Here is a 20,135-nt window from a genome sequence, read left to right on the forward strand (position 1 = left end):
AAAAATATATACCTAATTGCAGTTTCTAATTAAAAAATTACTCTAATTACAAGGTAATTATAATCCTATGTAAAAGTGAATTTAAAATAATTTTGTGGAGGGGGCACCTGGGTGGCTCAGTCAGTTAAGCATCCAACTCTTGATTTCAGCTCAGGTCATGATCTCAGAGTCCTGAGATCAGGCCCCACATTGGGCTCTGCTCTTGGTGGGGAGTCTGCTTGATAGTCTCTCTCTCCCTCTATCCCTCCTCGCACCACCCCCCAGCACTCTCTCTTTCTCTAATTATTAATTAAAAAAATAATTTGTGGAGAAAAAAGTACTGGACAAAGGATTTTGAAACATTGATTTTAGAAATTTATTTACATATCTTGGATGGAAGCAATTGATACAGTTGACTTGGAATTCCTGGAAAAAAAAGAATTTTTTAATGTGGGAGTGCCAAGTATACTTCAGAAAACAGAAACAAAAACCCTGCTCCCTGCCAAAGTTGCTGTGTGCATATACAATGTATAGAAGTAATATAAATAAAATAACAACATGAGTTTTATCAAAAGAGCAAAATTCCTTTTTTTTTTTTTTAAAGTAGGCTCCATGCCCAGTGTGGAGCCCAATGTAGGGCTTGAACTCATGACCCTGAGATCAAGACCTGAGCTGAGATCAAGAAACAGACACTTAACCAACTGAGCCACTCAGGCGCCCCAAAAGAGCAAAGGTCCTAAATAATTCCAATAGATAATAAATTGGGTACAAATCTTACAAGAATAAATTATATTCATCTTAAAAGTTTCCTTCTTATTACTGTACTCTGGCTAGTGCCCAATAGGTGAAAAAAATCTTAAACACATCTCTACTAATCCACTGCAATATTACATACCTTTCAAATCAGGAGCCAAAGGCCTACTCCTAGGACCAGAGGTGTCTTCATAAGTATCATAGTTGTCAAAATGGAATTTCTCTCTTCTTGAAATATAACCCTTTTTTGATAGGTCACTCTGTGGACTGCAGACTTTTTCACTTAGATTTAAATAATCTCTTTGAAGATTCCGCATCTCAAATTCTAAGGTATCCCTTTCATTTTCTATACTTCTTACATAGTTTTCTAAAAGTATTTTATCTTCTGCAAGTCTACTGATGCTGTTTTCAAATTTTATATTTTCTTTACTATGTTTTTTTAGTTCTTCTTTTAGAATCTGATTATCTGTTTTAATTTCCATTACCATTTTTGATAACATTTCACATTCAGTGCCCATTTCTGACAAACTATTCTTATAAATACTTGCTTCTGATTTTGCATTTTTTATTTCTTTCAGAAAATTCTCCTCTGCAGTGGATTGGTATGTTTGAATATTCTCAATTTCTCTTTCCATCATTTGTCTAGCAGCAATGGATTCTTGTAATGTTGTTTCAAGATTAAGTTTTTCACTTTTAACTGTTTCTATTATTTGAAGAAGTGTCTCTTGTTCAGTTTTTGCCAACCTTTCTTTCTCTTTTAGCTGCATTATCTCTAGTTGGTTTTCCTTCAGTTCATTTTCAACTGAGCTTCTTTCCTTTAGAAGCTGGTATGTTTTTTTCTCTAGCATTTCCTTTTCATCTCGTATCAATAGAATATTTGTTTTCATTGATTCCATTTCTATACTCATTCGATTATTTTCGTTATTGACTATGGCCATATCATTTTGAGTTTTGTGTTCCTTACTTTTTAGTTGATCTAATGTTTCTATCATTTGTTGCTTCTCCAAAGAAAGTTGACTATTTTTTTCCTCTAGAGTTTTATTTTGTCCTACAAGAACATTATATTTACTAATTATTTTTTTCAATTCTTTAAGACATTCTTTACCATCTTCTTCTGTTTTAATTAACTTGGACTGAATAGCATTCTTTTCTTCAACCAAATTCTTAAGTTGCTTTTCATATGTTTCAATTTTCTGTATCAGAGACTGTGTAGTAAACACAAGAGGTTTTATTTTGGTCTTAAGGGTTAGATTTTTATTCTCCAGTTCTGTTACTCTTTTCTGTATCTGCATAGATTCTTTTAGGTAATTCTGTAAGTACTGAATTTTTGCAACACACTGCTCAGTAACAGAATTGACTTTGGATGTTTTCTCATTTTCAAACATTATTGGTCCTTGTTTTGATACTAGTGGTTGTGTTTCTTTGTCTTTCATTTCATATTTTGTTGGGTCAAAGAATGACAGTGTATGTCTTGGAACTCTGGAATGGAATTTTAAATCTGTAATATTCTTGCCAGTGATAGGAATTTCCTTACTGTTTTTCTCATTTCTCTTTCCCCTGTGCATTTCACTCTTGGATAACCTTTTACATTTCCTGCAAAAATTCACATGGAATTTTGACACTGTTTCCCTGAATGGTAGTAATTTGTTTACTAATGCTTCTAATTCTGCAATTCTCTTTGATTTTATATCTTCATTTAAGTTACTTTCTATATTTTCTTCCTTAATAAAGTTAATTTTTTCCTTGTGACTGGGGGACAGGTCATATTTACCATTTCTTGGAACATTTGTGTCAGTTTTTAAAGTTTGAAGTTCATTTGTAAGTGCCAGTTCTCTATCATGTGACTTTTGTAGTTCTTCCTTCATTTGTTTGATAGAACGACAGATATCGTCTAAATTTTCACAGAATCCATGCTTGAGGAAAGGCTCGGTAATTTTGGATTTATCCAGAATTACTGTATCAGCTTGAGGCATCATATTTTGAGGTGCATGAGGTAGAAAACTATAAAGGTTATTATAATTCTTCACCATGTCAGAATTTTCTGAAGGGTTCATAATTATGTTTGAAGCTGAATTATCTGTTGAAGTTCTCTGAGTTAATAGGTCCTTGAAATGTATCTGGGATGGAGTATCTATACCTTGACAGAGACTGTTAACAATATCACTGCTGAATTTTTCTTCTGTTGAATGAATAGTGTTGGACTCCTCAAAATGATGAATTTTCTCCATAGAAAGGATTTCTTTTTGATTCTCTATAGGCTAGTGACAATAAAAAGCACACTATAAATGTACTATATCATTTGCCACATGACAAGCAAATCAAGAAAATATTTTGTGGAGGATTTATTTTTACAACCCAGATGAACATTTTATCCATTTCTACAGGCAAAGAGGCCTAATGAATATGACTCATTTTCTCCAGAAAAATCTAACAACAGTTATTTTGAGATCTGTAACTCTGGTCTTCACAATTTGCTTAGAAATTATACTTATTTCCTCAGAGGGTGACATACATGGGTCAACCCTTCTCAATATCAGAAATAGAAATTTAGAATCCCTTAGGAGACCATTGTAGATAGATGGGGAAGATAGAAGCAATAGGTCAAATGCAATAGGAATTTTAAGGGAAATGAATATTTCCACTTCCGGGCTGTTTGTCAACCTTAGCTTGCATTCCTATTTCAGATGATTCTAGGGCTGTGACTATTCTAGAAATGCGAGCTCTAATCAGTGTAGACAGAGTGACTTTGGTTCCAGCCTGTTTCTAGAGAATTCATCTCAGGTCTTGGTCAATCCTAAAAGTAGAAAAATTCCTAAGTGGATAGACAGGCTAAAAAAAACCTGCCTTATATTTCAATGTACTTGGGAATCTTTTAGGTATTCCTCTGACAGTCCATTTGACCCATGAAGAAGGTTAAGAATGTAAAGGTGAAGATAAAATGGTTGTGGTAACATTTTTGAAGTGACTAAATATAGAAATAGTTTTGTACAGAATAACATACCAAAGCTTTTTCAATGCGTGTGCCAAATACTAGATTTTTTTCTGAGCTATATTGTGGGTTTTCTACTTCAATAATACTTTTGTTCAAGATTTCACTGATTTCAGACTGTACCTTTAAAAGATAAATTGATAATGTTAGAATTTTATTTCAGATTTATAAACTTATGAATGTATAGGAATAACAGATACTATAATTCAAAGATACCTTTAAATTTCCTGGACATAAAAATTCTTTTCCATCATGTAAAATATAAAATACATGTATTTAATTTATAATAATCTCTATCATTAAAGGAATTTTTAAAGAAAATTATGTCTTTATTATATGATTGTAAAATCAGGAAAACTTACTTTAGTAAAGCAATAAAGTTTTATGAACTATATTCAAGTAATTTTGGATGTTTGATTTTTATATTGTTGAATAAAGCAGAGACTTTTGATCTCTGTCATCAGAACTGAATCTATTCGATTACCCTGAGGAGGAGTTTGTCTTCTCTTGCCACTTCCCTGCACCTGCTTTTAGTATAAGAATATTAGGATGAAGTTTATATTGGGCTTTAGTGAGTATGTGTTGTGTTATGTACCACCAATATCCCTACCCTATTCTTCTGTTAATACTATCTCTTATTTGTTCTGGATAAAGTCCATGTGCCTTTGGTGATCCCACTTTCAGCTGCACGTGACTGAGAGCTAACCAGTCAGAACACTGCCTTCCTTTCAACAGTGATTTGTTCAAGGATTGCATATGAACCAATCTCAGGCAGTCAGAATCAGTCCAAGCACTTCAGTATAAACTCTTAAGGAAGAAAAGAGCATGGTCTCTTCGCTGACTGGAATCTGGAAGGATAAAAGCCTAGCGCTTCTAGCAGCCCTTTTGCTACCACATGGAGTCTGAGAATCCAGTATAGTGGAAAGCAAAACCAAAATAAGGAGTGAGATGGGTTCCTGATGACCGAAGTCCTGATCATATGGATTAAGCCATCGCCAGGTGAACTTGTTTGTCCCTAGGGTTTTCAGTTACCTGCACTAATAAGATACACTTTTTCCCTAGGTGGATTTGAGTTAGATTTCTTCTCACTTATAATGAGAGTTCCCATCTGTAAACTATATATAGGTAGCACTTTAAACATACATTTAAAAAAAAATCAGTGAGTACTATTTCTTTTTGGCTCATATCCAAATTCAACGATAATAGAATGTAGTTTCCCCCAAACAAATTTTGAGCCTGGAATATTCTTATTTTATTACATTCTACATGAACTAATCAGTTGGCTAGTGATCATTAGCTTAGAAATGTGGGATGATATCTTAAGTTTGGATATCTCCCATATAGAGATTAAAAGAAACATACCATGCTAACATTCTGCAAAGTCTGTATTCGGAGAGCCTGAAATGATTCCAGTTGATGCTGAAGGGCCTATAATAAAATTAAACATGGTATGAAATTGAACCATTTTGAAATTGCTATTATTTCTTTTTATATATATCCCCCAAAGTTGCCTATTACCAGAAATGATCACATGAGGGTCAAAGGACTCACATTCTTAGTCATTCTTGCTAATTCTCCAATGTATTTTCATGAAGATTTTTGTGGAAAATCCACGTGAATTTTGGAAGTATTTATTCTGAAAGAGATCAGCCTTTACACAGGTATTTGGAGAAAAAAAAAAAAAACGAAATGAAAATGAACTTACTTTCAGTGCTGATTGTGGTTGGATTTGATGTTCTGATTCTGATATGCAGCCATATTCTAAAAAGCAAAATTGAAAAACCATATGATCTAATTCTTAAGTTTTATTTTTAAACAACTGTAATAGAAAGTAGTCTCCTAACTTTCTTGGATAGTGAGACAAAGATAATGAGAATTTTGATGTTCACATTAGGAAGAACCCAATGCTAGTCACATAATAAGATCAAGAAATAATTTTCCTTTTTTTAAAAAAAGATTTTATTTATTTATTTGAGAGACAGAGAGAGAATGAGAGAGTGAGAAAGCATGAGAGGGGAGAGGGTCAGAGGGAGAAGCAGGTTCCCCGCTGAGCTGAGAGCCCGATGTAGGACTCGATCCCAGGACTCTGGGATCACGACCTGAGCCGAAGGCAGTCGCTTAACCAACTGAGCCACCCAGGTGCCCAAGAAATAATTTTCACTTGGCTTAAATAATTTTCACTTGAGATTGTAATAGTGGTTTTACTTTTATAATAAACCATTAACTTGTGATGCCAAACTTGGAACTCTCAAAAACTCAATTATCTTTGTTTCTGCAATATAAACTGCATTTAAAAAAACAAACAACTAATAATCCTATTGTGGGAGACCTTTGACAAAGTACTGTGTAGGTCTCAGTGTCTATGAAATGGCCATGTGCTGTTTTTCCTCATCATGGAAAACAAATTGGACTTACAGAGCATAATGTTTGTAATGCTCTTAAGCAAAATACTATAAAAACCCATGTGTTCCTTCCTAGAAAATAGATTAAAGATATGTAACAGGGGAGAGACTATAAACTGTTTGCAAATTTCCTGACATATATCCCTCTTTGTCCAAATAGGTTTTTTGCTTGCTTTGTAAATTTTTATTAAATAATTTAAAAAACACTCAGTGTCTCAAATGAAATGAGAGTTATGATGGAATGTTCCCCTAGGCTGACAATTTCTGCCCTAAGAGAAGTGTTTTTTTTTTTTTTAAAGATTTTATTTATTTATTTGAGAGAGAGAGAATGAGAGACAGAGAGCATGAGAGGGAGGAGGGTCAGAGGGCAAAGCAGACTCCCTGCCGGGCAGGGAGCCCGATGCGGGACTTGATCCCAGGACTCCAGGATCATGACCTGAGCCGAAGGCAGTCGCTTAACCAACTGAGCCACCCAGGCGCCCTGCCCTAAGAGAAGTTTTTAAAAGAGGTCAGCACATCCCTCATTTGGAATGACAGTCTGCCAGATGTTATAGGAGCTCGTTGCAAAGTACAAGCACCCCCCCACCCCCCATTTGCCATCTGGCCCTTCAACACTGAGAGAGCAACTTTGGTTCAGAGCTTGGAGCTGTTTGGTCAACTGAAGATCCCACCTTCATCGGAGGGCAGGGAGGGACAGTGAGTCTGTTTGGGTATTGCTCAGCTTTGCATCTTACTAGGAATAAAACAATAGTCTGAATTGTTCATCTCAGAGAGATTAAAAAACAAAACAAAACTCAAGTGAGATCTGGACGAATGCAACAAGGCATCCCAAAGTTTTTCAGACTCTAAGACAACTTCTAAATGAACTCAAATTGTAAATCAAAACCAATATATTACCTAGAACCCCACCACCCAGAATTAACCATTATGAATTTTAGGTACTCTCCTTTCAGTCAGCTCTCTATGCATATATGCAGAAAAAAAGAAATTATTTTAGAACAGTGGGATAATATTATACATGTTACTTTTTTTTTTTTAAGATTTTTTTATTTGTTTATTTGACAGAGAGATAGCACAAGTAGGCAGAGAGGCAGGCAGAGGGAGAGGGAGGAGCAGGCTTCCTGCTGAGCAGGGAGCCCGATGTAGGGCTCGATCCCAGGACCCTGGGATCATGACCTGAGCCAAAGGCAGCCACTTAACCAACTGAGCCACCCAGGTGCCCCTATACATGTTACTTTTGATAAGTAGTATTAAATTTGTGTTTCTTTTAATAGAATAGAGAAAACCGCAATTAGTTGAAATTATCACTATTGTTCAGATTTTTTTTCACTATGTGAAAGATTATTTCCTATAAAACCCCTTTAAGCTAATGAAAATATATCATGAGGTCTAAGAGATTGGAATTTTTATGTTTTTTAATAATGTATACTTCCACTGTATTCAGTGTTGATTTAGTCCTTGCCAAGAAGGGGAGTAAATGATGAGAAAATTAGCATTATACTTGCTCTCACATTTACTTCCCACTTTCCATGATATTTGCTTATTACATTATTTTTACACTGTGATGTTTTATGATGCTTTACATTTTAAACACAAAGATAGGACATTATTATTATAAATATTTTCAGCTGTCAACTTTATTTTTAATGGATTTACTGTTCAGAATTCCATCTCCTTTCTGCATCTACAGCACCAGCTTCCCTTTTCCACACAGGTTTCTTTTGTCTCATTAGGAGGACTTGCAAATTGAAGGCTAGGTACCGTATTTCTTTTGCTAAAACTGAGTACGAAGTATGGGTCAAAAGAAATTTAAAGACTTGGTAAAGGGATATAGCAAATACAAGATTTTAAAGAAAGAACATGAGATTTACACACTGCTTCTACATATATTTCCCTCCCTCCATCTCTTCCTTCTTTTTTGACCATCGTATGATTGCAGTTACCATGATGCTTCTTTTCATATGGCTCAGTGCAACCTGAGTAACTCTGCTCAGAATTTGTTTTCTTTGACATACTGTAGATGTTTTCTCTTGACATTCTTCTTGGAGTCCATTGGTCTGTCCCTCTGAAATATGGTTTCAGGGCCAGGGTGTTTTACTATCCATTTTCTATAGCCTAAAAATTAGGTGAGGGGGGTCTGGGGGAAGAGACATCATTTGGAGCTGTGTGAAGCCTCCATTGGAGGATGTGATCGCTGCCATTTTGTTGTTGTTCCCTGAGACTGGTTAGAAATCTAGAGGAGATATATCTTATTACCCTAGGGAGATATTCTCTTGATTGGGATCATTCTCTTAATTCAGTATGGAGTCCTGGAACTAGGACTGCCACATAAGATTGTAAAGGTTGTTCACTACACAAGGGCTCCTGGCCAAAAGATAAATGTGGGCTGAGATGTGTCCCATGCTCCACTGCACTCAGCTAACCAGTACCCTATGTGGGTTTGCATATACCTAGAGTCTGATATACCTTTCTCTAATCCATGCAAAGGCACCCCATGAGCCAATGGCAGCCCTACTCAGAACTTCTTTCCTCAGAGCAAAGTAAGCCCCTGTTGATCAGTGTCCAGGTTTACTTACCTATTCTCCTAGCTGCTCCTCTCTACCCACCTAAAGCCCAATCAGCAGAAAGGAAGACACAGGTATTTCCTCTTTTTGTATTCACATTTTGTATTAACAGTGGGAGGGGCATTAATGAGTATTTTCAGGATTTTGACTTGTTTTATTGCTTCTGAAAGTCAGAAGCCAGTCAGTAGTTTGCCTTGCCAGAATCTTCTGTCTTTATTTTTGGCCTCTGTTTTCCAATTTTATGTCCTTCAGGTGCTGCTGGTGAAGTTTTTGCTGGTTTTCTAATTTTTTTTTTCTTTTGTTTATTTCATTTGGTACTGGAGGAGGGAGGTCTGGGGTCTTCCTTGGCTCTAAAATCTCTATCTGAAAGCCTAGAATAATTTTTAAAAGTTAATGATTTAGCGTTTTTTTGTTTATTTCACATTTAGTGATTCATTCCTTCAACAACATCATTCATTCAAATATTGAGTGTCTAGTATGTGGTATGCCAAATTATAGGTACTAGAGACACAGCAATAAATAAGACAACCTGTAAACCTCTTGCGGTACCTACATTCTGGAGAATGAGCAGAAAATAAAAAGCACACAAAGAAATAAACAAGATACTTTCAAATAGTGATAAATAACACAAAGAGGATAGGCTAATGTGACAGGGAGGATGGGGACAGCACTGGAGAAAGTGGTTGGCAGAGGCCTATCTGGCCTGGTCCGTGGCCTGAATGTGGTGAGTTTTAGCTAGGTGTGCTCTGGACTGCGCATCTGACCTCCACTGGAACTGAGCCCTGCAAAACTCTCTGGTCAGGAAACATGGTGTGGGCAGCGGTTTACGCTGGTCTTCTGGGGGAGGGACCTGCCATGCTGGAACTGAGGCAAGCATGTTTGAGAAAGGCAGTTCCACTGGCTTCAGCCAAGATTACCATATGATAAGAAAAGGCCAGCCATGTGAACATCTGTAGGAAGAGATTTGGAGCAGAGGACATGACAGAGTCCTGAAGCGTAACATGCTTATCTGTGTTTGCAGAACAGAAGGAAAGTCAATATGGCTGTGGCTTAATGAGCAGATGGAAGCCCATTATGATTAGAGGTCAGAGTGGGAGACAGGGCTAGATTATGTAGGACCTTGTGGGCCACCTGAGTGGTTTGGCTTTTATTTTAAGTGAAATGGGAAGCTTTAGAGGGTTTCAAACATGAGAATGATTTGATCTGAAAAGAAACATTTATGGTCACTCTACTGCATGATAATGGGTTATAAGGTGGCAATGGCAAGGCTACTATGGTAATCCAAGTGAGAGACAAAGGTATCTTGGACTAGAATGGCAGAAGGGAAGATGGAGAAATATAGGTGGATTTAGAATAGGTTTTGAAGATAAAGCATTGTTAGGTGGTTAAATGTGGCCAGAAGAGATGAAGGAAGGATGACTCCTGTTTTTTTTTTTTTTTTTTTTTTTTTGGTGAGAGCAGATGGATGATGAAATCTGATGTTATTTACTAAAATGGAAAAGAATGGAGTAGGAAGATGTTTTAGGGAAAACTTTTAGATATGTTAAAGTTAAGTTTCCTGTTAGTTGTCAAAGTGGACATCAAAAGGCAGTGGGATATTCCCGTCTCTGGTTCAGGGGAATGGATATGAACACTATATTGGAAAATACAGATGTCACTGCTGGCCTAGACAAGGGCAGTTTCTGTGCAGTGACAGGCACAAAAACTCAAATGAAGTGGCTAGAGAGAATGGAATTTAAAGATTTGTGGGCATTGGGTATAGGCAACTCTTTTGAGTTTTACTGTGGAAAGAAATAGGGTGCCTAGTGGAATAGGGTGCATGTTAGAAGAGATGTGAAGGTCAGGAAGAATTTTTTAACCATGAGAGATTCTAACATGCCTGCTTCCTGCTGGAATCATGTAGTAGGAAAGGAGAAGAGTAATTCTGGAGAATGAGGGAGGTTAATTGCAGAAGCTGAGTATCTGAGAATTCCAGGAGAGCTAGGATAAAGAGGAAATGAGTTTTGATTGAGCAGGGACAATTCTTCCATTGAAACTGGGGACAGCAGGAACAGGAGCAGGAAGATGGTGGTGGAGTAGGAGGACCCTAGGCTCACTTTGTCCCATGAATACAACTAGATAACTATCAAATCATCCTAATGCCCCAGGAATCAACCTGAAGACCGACAGAAAAAAAACTCCACAACTAAAGCAAGAAAACAGGCCATATCAAAGAAAATAGGAAGTGTGGAAATGTGGTTTAGGGGAGAGACAGATCATAGCTGCTGTGCAGGGGAAGGAGTCATGGTTGCAGAGAAGGGAGGGAGAGAGAGAGGAGCACACAGGGGAATGCACAAGGAGAACATTTCCCCAAAGCCATTGGCTTAGAAAATGAGAGGGGCTGAATTCATTGAGTTTTTGCAATCAGTGGGGCTTAAATCCTGGAGTTTTAAACATCAGCAGCCTTGGCTGGGATAGAGCCCAGACAGCCCTGTGCTGCTCCTAGACAGAAGGCAGGCAAACAACAAGGGGGCAGAGAGTGTGGAAACAGCCATCTGAAGAGCACCTGGGGCACACAGTGAGGAGATTTTCTGCTCTTCTCAGAGCATGTCCCTGAGAGGCAGCATTCACAGAAACAACTCTGAGGGAACAAAGGAGCTGGCCAGTGCCATTCCCTCCCCCGCCCCTCAGCATAAACACAGAGCCACCTGTGGGTGCCTAACTTGCTTACACCAAGCCCTACCGCCCTGTGCTGCAGTGGAACTGCCCTTCTCAAACATGCTTGTCTCAGTCCCAGCATGGCAGGTCCCTCTCCCAGAAGACCAGTGCAAGCCCCTGCCCACACCATGTCTCCTGACCAGAAAGTTTTGTAGGGCCTCAGTTCCAGTGGAGGTGGTGAGAGGTCTCATTTCACAAGCAGTCCAGAACACATCTAGCTCAAACTCACCACATTCAGGCCAGGGACCAAACACTGCCCACAGCATGCAAGGAGAGACTCTGCAGATGACTGGCCTGAAAGATAGAGCAGCCAGAACACAACAGCAGAGTGCACGCAGCACACACCAGAGGCACTCTCTGAAGTGCCAGGCCTTGGGAACTACATGACCTCTTCTTCATGAGGCTATTACTTTCAGGAGCAGAAGACACAACTGGTTTTTCTAATACAGAAAGAAGGCAGATACGTAGATAAAATGTGAAGACACAGGAATTTATCCCAAATGAAAGAACAAGATAAGGCCAAAGCCAGTGGTCTAAGCAAAACAGATACAAGTAACATGCCTGATGGAGAATTTAAAGCAATGATCATAAGGATACTCACTGGGCTAACATGCCTGATGGAGAATTTAAAGCAATGATCATAAGGATACTCACTGGGCTTGAGAGCAGAATAGAAGACATCAGTGAGACCCTTACCACAGAGATAAAAGAGTCTCACTGATGATCAGAAATGAAGAGTGCAACAAATGAAAATAGAAACACCCTCGAAGCAATGAACAGCAGGCTGGAAGAAGCAGAGGAATGAATTAATGACCCAGAACAGAGTAATGAAAAGTAATCAAGTTGAACAAAGAAGAAAAAAAATTGTGCAAAATGAGAATAGATTTAAGGAACTCAGTGACTCCACCAAAGATAATAATATTCATATTATAGGAGTCTCAGAAGAAGAAGAGAGAGAAAAGGGGACAGAAAATTTTTTTGAAATAATAGCTGAAAATTTGCCTAATCTGGGGAAGGAAACAACATCCAGATCCGGGAGGCAGAGAGAACTCCCATCAAAATGAACAAAAGCAGGCCAACACAAAGACATATTGTAATTAAATTTGCAACATATAGTGATAAAGAAAAAATCTTAAAAGCAGCAAGACAAAAGTAGTCCTTAACACCTATTTTTCTCAAACTATTCCAAAAAATAGAAAAGGAAGGAAAATTCCAAATTCATTCTATGAGGCCAGCATTACTCTGATACCAAAACCAGATAAAGACACAACTGAAAAGATAACTACAGGCCAATATCCCTGATGAACATACATACAAAAATTCTCAAATATTAGCAAACCAAATCCATCAATACATTAAACAAATCATTCACCAAGATCAAGTGGAATTTCTTCTTGGATTGCAAAGGCGGTTCAATATTCTCAAATCAGTCAACATGGTACATCACATTCATAAAAAAAAAGGATAAGAACCATATGGTCATTTCAATTGATGCAGAGAAAGCATCTGACAAAGTACATCATACATTCACGGTAAAAACCATCAACAAAATAGGTTTAGAGGGAACATACCTCAACATAATAAAGTCCATATATGAAAAACCCACAGCTAATATCAACCTAAATGGGGAAAAACTGAGAGCTTTTCCTCTATGGTCAGGAACAAGACAAGGATGTCCACCTGAACCACTTTTATTCAACATAGTATTGGAAGTCCTAGCCACAGCAATCAGACAACAAAAAGAAATAAAAGGCATCCAGATGGGCAAGGAAGAAATGAAACTTTCACTATTTGCAGATGACATGATACTCTATACAGAAAACCTGAACAAATCCACCAAAAAACTGCTAGAACTGATAAACCAATTCAGTAAAGCTGAAGAATACAAAATCAACGCACAGAAATCTGTTGCATTTCTATACATCAATAATGAAGCAGCAGAAGAGAAATTCAGGAATCAATCCCATTTACAACTGTACCCCAAACAATGAGATATCTAGGAATAAATTGAACCAAAGTGGTGAAAGACCTGTACTCTAAAAACTATAAACATCGATGAAAGAAACTGAAGGTGACACAAGGGAATGGAAAGACATTCCGTGCTCATGGATTGGAAGAACAAATATAGTTATATGTCTATACTACCCAAAGCAATCTCCACATTTAATGCAATCCCTATCAAAATACCAACAGCATTTTTCACAGAGCTAGGACAAGCAATCCTAAAATTTGTATGGAACCACAAAGGACCCTGAATAGCCAAAGCAATCTTGAAAAAGAAAAGCAAAGCTGGAGGCATCACAATTCCAGACTTCAAGTTATATTACAAAGCTGTAGTGATCAAGATAGTATGGTACTGGCACAAAAATAGACACATAGATCAATGGAACAGAATAGAAAACTGAGAAATAAACCCACAATTATATGGTCAATTAATCTTCAACAAACCAGGAAAGAATATCCAATGGGAAAAGGAGAGTCTCATCAACAAATGGTGTTGGGAAAACTGGACAGCTACATGCAAATGAATGAAACTGGGCCACTTTCTTATACTATAACAAAAATAAATTCAAAATGGATTAAAGGCCTAAATGTGAGATCTGAAACCATAAAAATCCTAGAAGAGAACATAGGCAGTAACTTTTTTGACATTGGCCATAGCAAATTCTTTTTAGGTATCTCTCCTGAGTCCAGGGAAACAAAAGCAAAATAAACTATTAGGACTACATCAAAATAGCTTCTGTACAGCAAAGGAAACCATCAACAAAACTAAAAGGCAACCTACAGAATGGGAGAAGATATTTGCAAATGACATATCTGAAAAGGACTAGTATCCAAAATATAAATTTTATAAAGCTTATAAAACTCAACACCCCCAAAATAATCTAATTTAAAAATGGTCAGTTAACATGAATAGACATTTTTCCAAAGAAGACATACTGATGGCCAACAGACACATGAAAAGATGCTCAACATCACTTATCATCAGGGAAATGATTGGTGAGAATGTGGAGAAAGGGGAATCTTCTTGCAGTTATTGGGAATGCAAACTGGTGCGGCCACTGTGGAAAACAGTATGGAAGTTCCTCAAAAGTTTAAAAACAGAACTACCCCACAATCCAGGAATTGCACTACTAGGTATTTACCTAAAGAATAAAAAAATACTAATTCAAAGGAATACATGCACTCTGATGTTTATAGTAGCATTATCTACAGTAGCCGAATTATGGAAATAGCCCAGGTGGTTCATCTATTGATAAATGGATAAAGAAGAAGTGGTACACATATACAATGGAATACTACTCAGCTATAAAAAAGAATGAAATCTTGCCATTTGCAATAATATGGCTGGAGCTAGAGAGTATTATGCTAAGTGAAATAAGTCAGTCAGAGAAAGACAAATACCATGTGATTTCACTCATATGTGGAATTTAAGAAACAAAACAAAGGAGCAAAGGGGAAAAAAAAGAGGCAAACCAAGAAACAGATTCTCTAGAGAACACACTGATTGACAGTGACCAGAGGGGGCGGGGGTGGGGGATGGGTGAAATAGGTGATGGGGATTAAGGAATGCACTTGTGTGACCAGCACCAGGTGTTGTATGGAAGTGTTGAATCTGTATATTGTACACCTGAAATGAATATAACACTGGTAACTAAACGGAATTTAAATAAAAACTTGACAAACAAGAAATGGGGGACAGCAGATAATACGGGTACACAAGCAGGTAGGTCAGCAAATTTTAAGTTTGAGGGTCAGGGAGTTTGGGTCTGATTGCTTCTTTTTTTTCATATAGTGTGAGATTATGTTAATGAGTTTAGAGGTAGTGGTGAAGGGTTTTGGAGATTGAGGAAACAATAGAGTGAAATAGTTATCTTGGAGAAGTTTTGAAAAAGCATTTGCTGGGGAAATAAAGTGTTCCAAGGAGCACTGAGATCCATGTTATGACTCAGAAGTGAATGGCTTTCTCCTGCAATGTTCAGAGGATTCAGTGAAGATATAGAATAGGCAGAGAGTTGGATTTATCGGTTTTTAATGGCTATTAAAATAACTTTTTGGTTTTTTATGAGTTTTGGAGACATTGGCTACTACTTATTCCCAAAGGAAAGCTAATCTTAAAATTCAGCAATACTTAGTCAACCACATAGAATTATGTGATTCTAGAATTGGAAGGGAAATTACCAAATAGGCACAGGAAGGGGAACACAATAAAGGTCATCATTTATTAAGTCTTTGCTAAACATGCAATATTGAGAGGTGTGTAGACGAAGTGGAAGATAGGGTCCCAGCCCTGAAGAAGCTGATACTCTACTGGGAATGCAAGAAATAGTATTCATATTATGTTCAATTAAATTCTCTAGCTGTCTCATATTTAAATGTGAGGAGTAAAAAACAAGATAGTTATCAGTGGGATGGCTTTTGAAGTAATTAAAGATATGGGGAATTTATTCTGAAACCTGCAGAGGATTATGCCATTAGTCAACATAAAGGCACACCTTGTTTTATTGTGCTTCGCAGATATTGTGATTTTTTTACAAATTGAAGGTCTGTGGCAACCCTGTGTCAAGCAAGTCTGTTGGTTCCATTTTCCCAACAGCATCTGCTTACTTTGTGTCTCTGTGTCACATTTTGGTAATTCTCACAGGATTTCAAAATTTTTTGCTATTATATTTGTTATGGTGATCTGTAATCAGTGACTGTAACTTGCTGAAAGCTTAAATGATGGTCAACATTTTTTAGCAAAAAAGTATTTTTTAATTAGGTATGTACATTTTTAAAAAGTAGACATAATGCTATTGCATGCTTAGTAGACTACAGTAATATAAACACAAATTTTGTATGCACTGGGAAACCAAAAAATTCATCTGACTCACTTTATTGTGACATTCTCTGTATTGCAATGGTCTGGAACCAAACCCACAATATCTCTGAGATATGCCTGTATTAAGTGCATACCTGTAGCTAACAGACGAAGGAGAACAAATGAGTTTTTAAAATGCAACATAGTAATGATTCCATATAGGATGTTAGAAGATACTCTGTAGGGCGCCTGGGTGGCTCAGTTGGTTAAGAGACTGCCTTCTGCTCAGGTCATGATCCTGGAGTCCGGGGATCAAGGTCCGCATCGGGCTCCCCGCTCAGGGGGGAGTCTGCTTCTCCCTCTGACCCTCCCCCCTCTCATGCTCTCTCTCTCTCAAATAAATAAATAAAATCTTAAAAAAAAAAAAAAAGAAGATACTCTGTAGTCACAGCTTTGTCATTCTCAGGTGCAAATGTTTTGCTATGACAACACAAATTCATTCCTAGAAGGAACTGTTTTACAAAGCCTAATGAGGTGTGACGCTGTCTGCATGGGGCTTTGTCGTGGAAGCCATAGGGTCAGGCTGTCTGTGCTTGAATCCTGGCTTTGCTATGAGGGATAACACAAGTAGTTATCTAGTTTGTAGGTAAAACCCTTTGCAGAATGCATGGCACAAACTAAATGCTCAAGAAATATTTATTCTAATCACTACTGCATCATATTATCAATATGATGACGAGTCAAAAATTTCAAATTTCCAGTTGCAATGGAGGGGAGGGATGGCTGCTCGAAACTCTTTAATGTTTCCCATTTTGTGCAGAATAACCCCCAGATCCTTAGATGGAACTACAGTGCCCCCTTCCTCAATTTCCTTTCTGATCTTACCCTTCCCCTTACTCATTCTGGTCCAGTCACACCAACTGTTCCTCAAACGTGCCAGGCATTCTCCTACCTCAGGGCCTGCACTGTTGCTGTTCTCTCTGCCCGAATGCTCTTTCCCTAGAAATCTGCATTGATTACTCCTTTACCTCCTTCAGGTCTTTGCTCAGATGTGATCTGCCCCGTAAGGTCTCCTACCACCCTATTTAAAATCAAATTGCACACTCCCTATCCACCTCTGACACTCTGTATACTCCCCCACTCCCTCTGTGCCTTACTTTTCTCCATGGGATGTATTACACACAATCTCCTTTGTTCCTTCCAGTAGAAGGTAAGCTTCATGTGAGCAGGTATTTTGCATATTTTGTTCTCTGTTGGATCCCCAGCACCTAGGACAGTACTTGCTCAAAAATATTTGTTAGATGAATGAATGGATGGATGAATGAATGAAGACTTGGGTAGAACAGGGGTGCTAAAAACAGCACACTGGATATCTCGAAGTCTCAAAGTATCCTTCACATCTCCATTCCAATCAATCAAGGGTTACATAGGCTAACCACTTACTCTTTTAAAATTAAAGAGGGGCGCCTGGGTGGCTCAGTCGTTAAGCGTCTGCCTTTGGCTCAGGTCGTGATCCCAGGGTCCTGGGATCGAGCCCTGCATGGGGCTCCCTGCTCGGCGGGAAGCCTGCTTCTCCCTCTCCCACTCTCCCTGCTTGTGTTCCCTCTCTCGCTGTGTCTCTGTCAAATAAATAAATAAAATCTTAAAAAAAAAATTAAGAGACCTCAGAAATACTATAGGGTTTCTTGTAACTCAGCATTATTTATGCAAGTGGGGTTACTATTCCGTCGGTTAGTACTCAGGGAATGGATCACATGGTGGCAATGAAGTGTAGATAGGAGAACGGAAAAAGGGGAGGGAACAAAGTCATACCTCCTAATTTTGCTATCCAAGGCAGCACCCCAGCTCAAATCTATGCTACTGAAAACCTGCCCTTGCTAGACCCTGCACTTGTAACTCGTCTGCTTTAGCAAGATAGACTGTGGCTCTTAAATAAGTGTATGTAACCTCATTTTCTATCATGCTGGCATCTTTCCCCAGAGCCCTAAATCTTACTCATGTTAGAGAACACGTGATTTGCCAAATTAAAGTACCTCAATTTCTTCTCCCCTTAAATGCTTTCTTTGAGGTCAATATTGAGCTGACACAACCTCTAAACTCTCTGTGAAGACTCTTACTCCCTGTTCAGGTTTCCTGTTGCACAAGGATGCCTGCATATCCTCATGGATGGTGGGGCACAGAAGACTGGGGCATTGGCCAGTCAGGCACTGTCCTGCTGGCCTCCTTGGAGATGCTGCTTATACTGATGGTCCCTGGGCATCCAGTTGTCTTTGGTCTACTGAGATGTGGTTGCTCTAGCTCTTCTTTCAGGGCCCTTGACATGGCATGTGTGAAGGTCCTGGATTTAGAGAGGTGCAGAAATCCTGTCCTGATCTCAGGTCACTTCTCTCAGTCCCTCCGTGTCTGGATTCCCCATATGTCATGTGTGGGTTTTGGGCAACTAGGGCTCCTAACTTGGTGCATCACTCTAGATACCGCCTTCTATCCAGAGTGCTCTGTTCCTTCCCTGGAATGTCACACTGACCACCAGCCTCTTCCAAGAGGTGGGTAACCTCCTTGGGCTTCTCTCAAGGAAGTGAGTCCAACTTCAGTATTCTCAGTATGATACCCCTAACTGGGTATTTACACACATCTTGTTCATGATTTATGTGGAGCTTGGAATTGTAGCACTTTGGTTATTTCAAATATCCTCCCTATACAATATTCTATAGTCCACAAATACTTACTGTAAAAAGTAATTCCTTTGGAAAAATTTATATCTTTTTAACATCTGCCCCAAAATATTCTTATTTGATATTCAAGAAGCAGTATAGTATAGCATGGTGGTTAAGGCCTGGACTCTGGAGCCACCCTGCTGAATACTGGCTTTTTCATTTGCCACCTATGTGACCTTGGGGAGTTAATCACTCTGTGCCTCAGTTTCCTCATAAAATGTGGATGATGGTAGTACCTACTTCATAGGGTTGTGGTGAGGATTAAAAGAATTGATACACTTAAGTGCTTGGAACAACACCTGGCACAAAGTAAGTGTGCTGTGTTAGCTATTTTTAGTACCATAATAATAGTATGTACTGGAAGTGAACCTGTCCGGCCAGTGGATTTAGGCAGGGGACCCCTTGTCTATAGTAAGAGGGAGAAACACCACTGACGTGGAGATTTTACCTGTTTCACTCCCACCACTTTCCTTTACCCCGTCAGAGGAATTTAGGATCTTGGACGCTGAAAGGAGAACGCAGTCAACTTCGTCCTCTTCCTCGTGATGCTTCTCTGTAACAACCATATGGCGGCGGGCTTTTAGCTTGGTTGGGAGAAGGGAGGCGAAGCGTGCGATTCGGGCCGCGGGCGCCCGAAGCGGCCACGGGAGGGCGCGCTGGGACCACGCAGCGCGGCGGGACCCGGTGCCCCGGAGGCTGGAAGCAAAGGCAGGGCGTGGGGACGGAGGCGGTGTTTTTCTCCCGGGGGAGAGCAGGGGTGTGCGGCTAGTCGGGAAGATCGGTACTCCAGAAGGGACCCGCCTTGGGGGTGAAAGGGTCGGGGCGCCGGGGCCGGGGTTGGGGGGGACGGCGCCCTCTCCTAGCCGTCCGCTTCCCAGGGCTCCCCCTCAAGAGACAACTCCCGACGCCGGCTCTCTCACCCGGGCTCATTCCTGCTGCTCAAGGTCTCCTCCCAACTGCCTTCCCCCCCACATTCCGCCCAGTAGCTTCGCGCAGGGGCAGCTCGTTGCCTGGTAACCGGGTGGCCGGCCGCCTGGAGCGGCTGCGGTGCACGCGCCTGGGTCGGAGTGGCGGGAGGCGGGGGTGCGCGCTGAGGTCCTGGGGCCTGGGGCCGCGAAGCTCGTCCCGCCAGCGCCGCGCCTGCGGTTTGCTGTGCCCTCCCAAACCAGGGGCTCGTCTCCCTGGGACATTTTTCTCCTGCCGTCTTCGCTCACCGGAACTTGATCTTGATCCTAG

The 20,135-nt window shown here is 39.4% G+C and overlaps 1 protein-coding gene across 3 annotated transcripts; it reads right to left on the reverse strand.

Annotated features, from left to right (window-relative positions):
• Nucleotides 1–331: 331 nt before the first annotated feature.
• On the reverse strand, nt 332–19,566 carry CCDC110 (coiled-coil domain containing 110). 3 transcript variants are annotated; one of them, XM_006735027.3, is made up of 6 exons: nt 19,348–19,566; nt 5,427–5,482; nt 5,084–5,149; nt 3,734–3,844; nt 875–2,990; nt 332–405 (listed from the first exon to the last, which is right to left on the reverse strand). In XM_006735027.3, the coding sequence occupies exons 1-6, from the start codon at nt 19,463–19,465 to the stop codon at nt 356–358; spliced, it is 2,517 nt and encodes an 838-aa protein (XP_006735090.2). In that variant the 5' UTR covers nt 19,466–19,566; the 3' UTR covers nt 332–355. The 3 variants fall into 3 exon arrangements, with proteins under 3 accessions (XP_006735090.2, XP_081663822.1, XP_081663828.1); XM_081807696.1 differs by lacking the exons at nt 3,734–3,844; nt 19,348–19,566 and having other exon boundaries at nt 5,427–6,295; XM_081807702.1 differs by lacking the exons at nt 3,734–3,844; nt 19,348–19,566 and having other exon boundaries at nt 5,273–6,295.
• Nucleotides 19,567–20,135: the final 569 nt, after the last annotated feature.

The sequence above is a fragment of the Leptonychotes weddellii genome, chromosome 2 (assembly GCF_054177405.1).
Source record: "Leptonychotes weddellii isolate Sample4059 chromosome 2, ASM5417740v2, whole genome shotgun sequence".
In the NCBI taxonomy this organism is placed as follows: domain Eukaryota; kingdom Metazoa; phylum Chordata; class Mammalia; order Carnivora; family Phocidae; genus Leptonychotes; species Leptonychotes weddellii.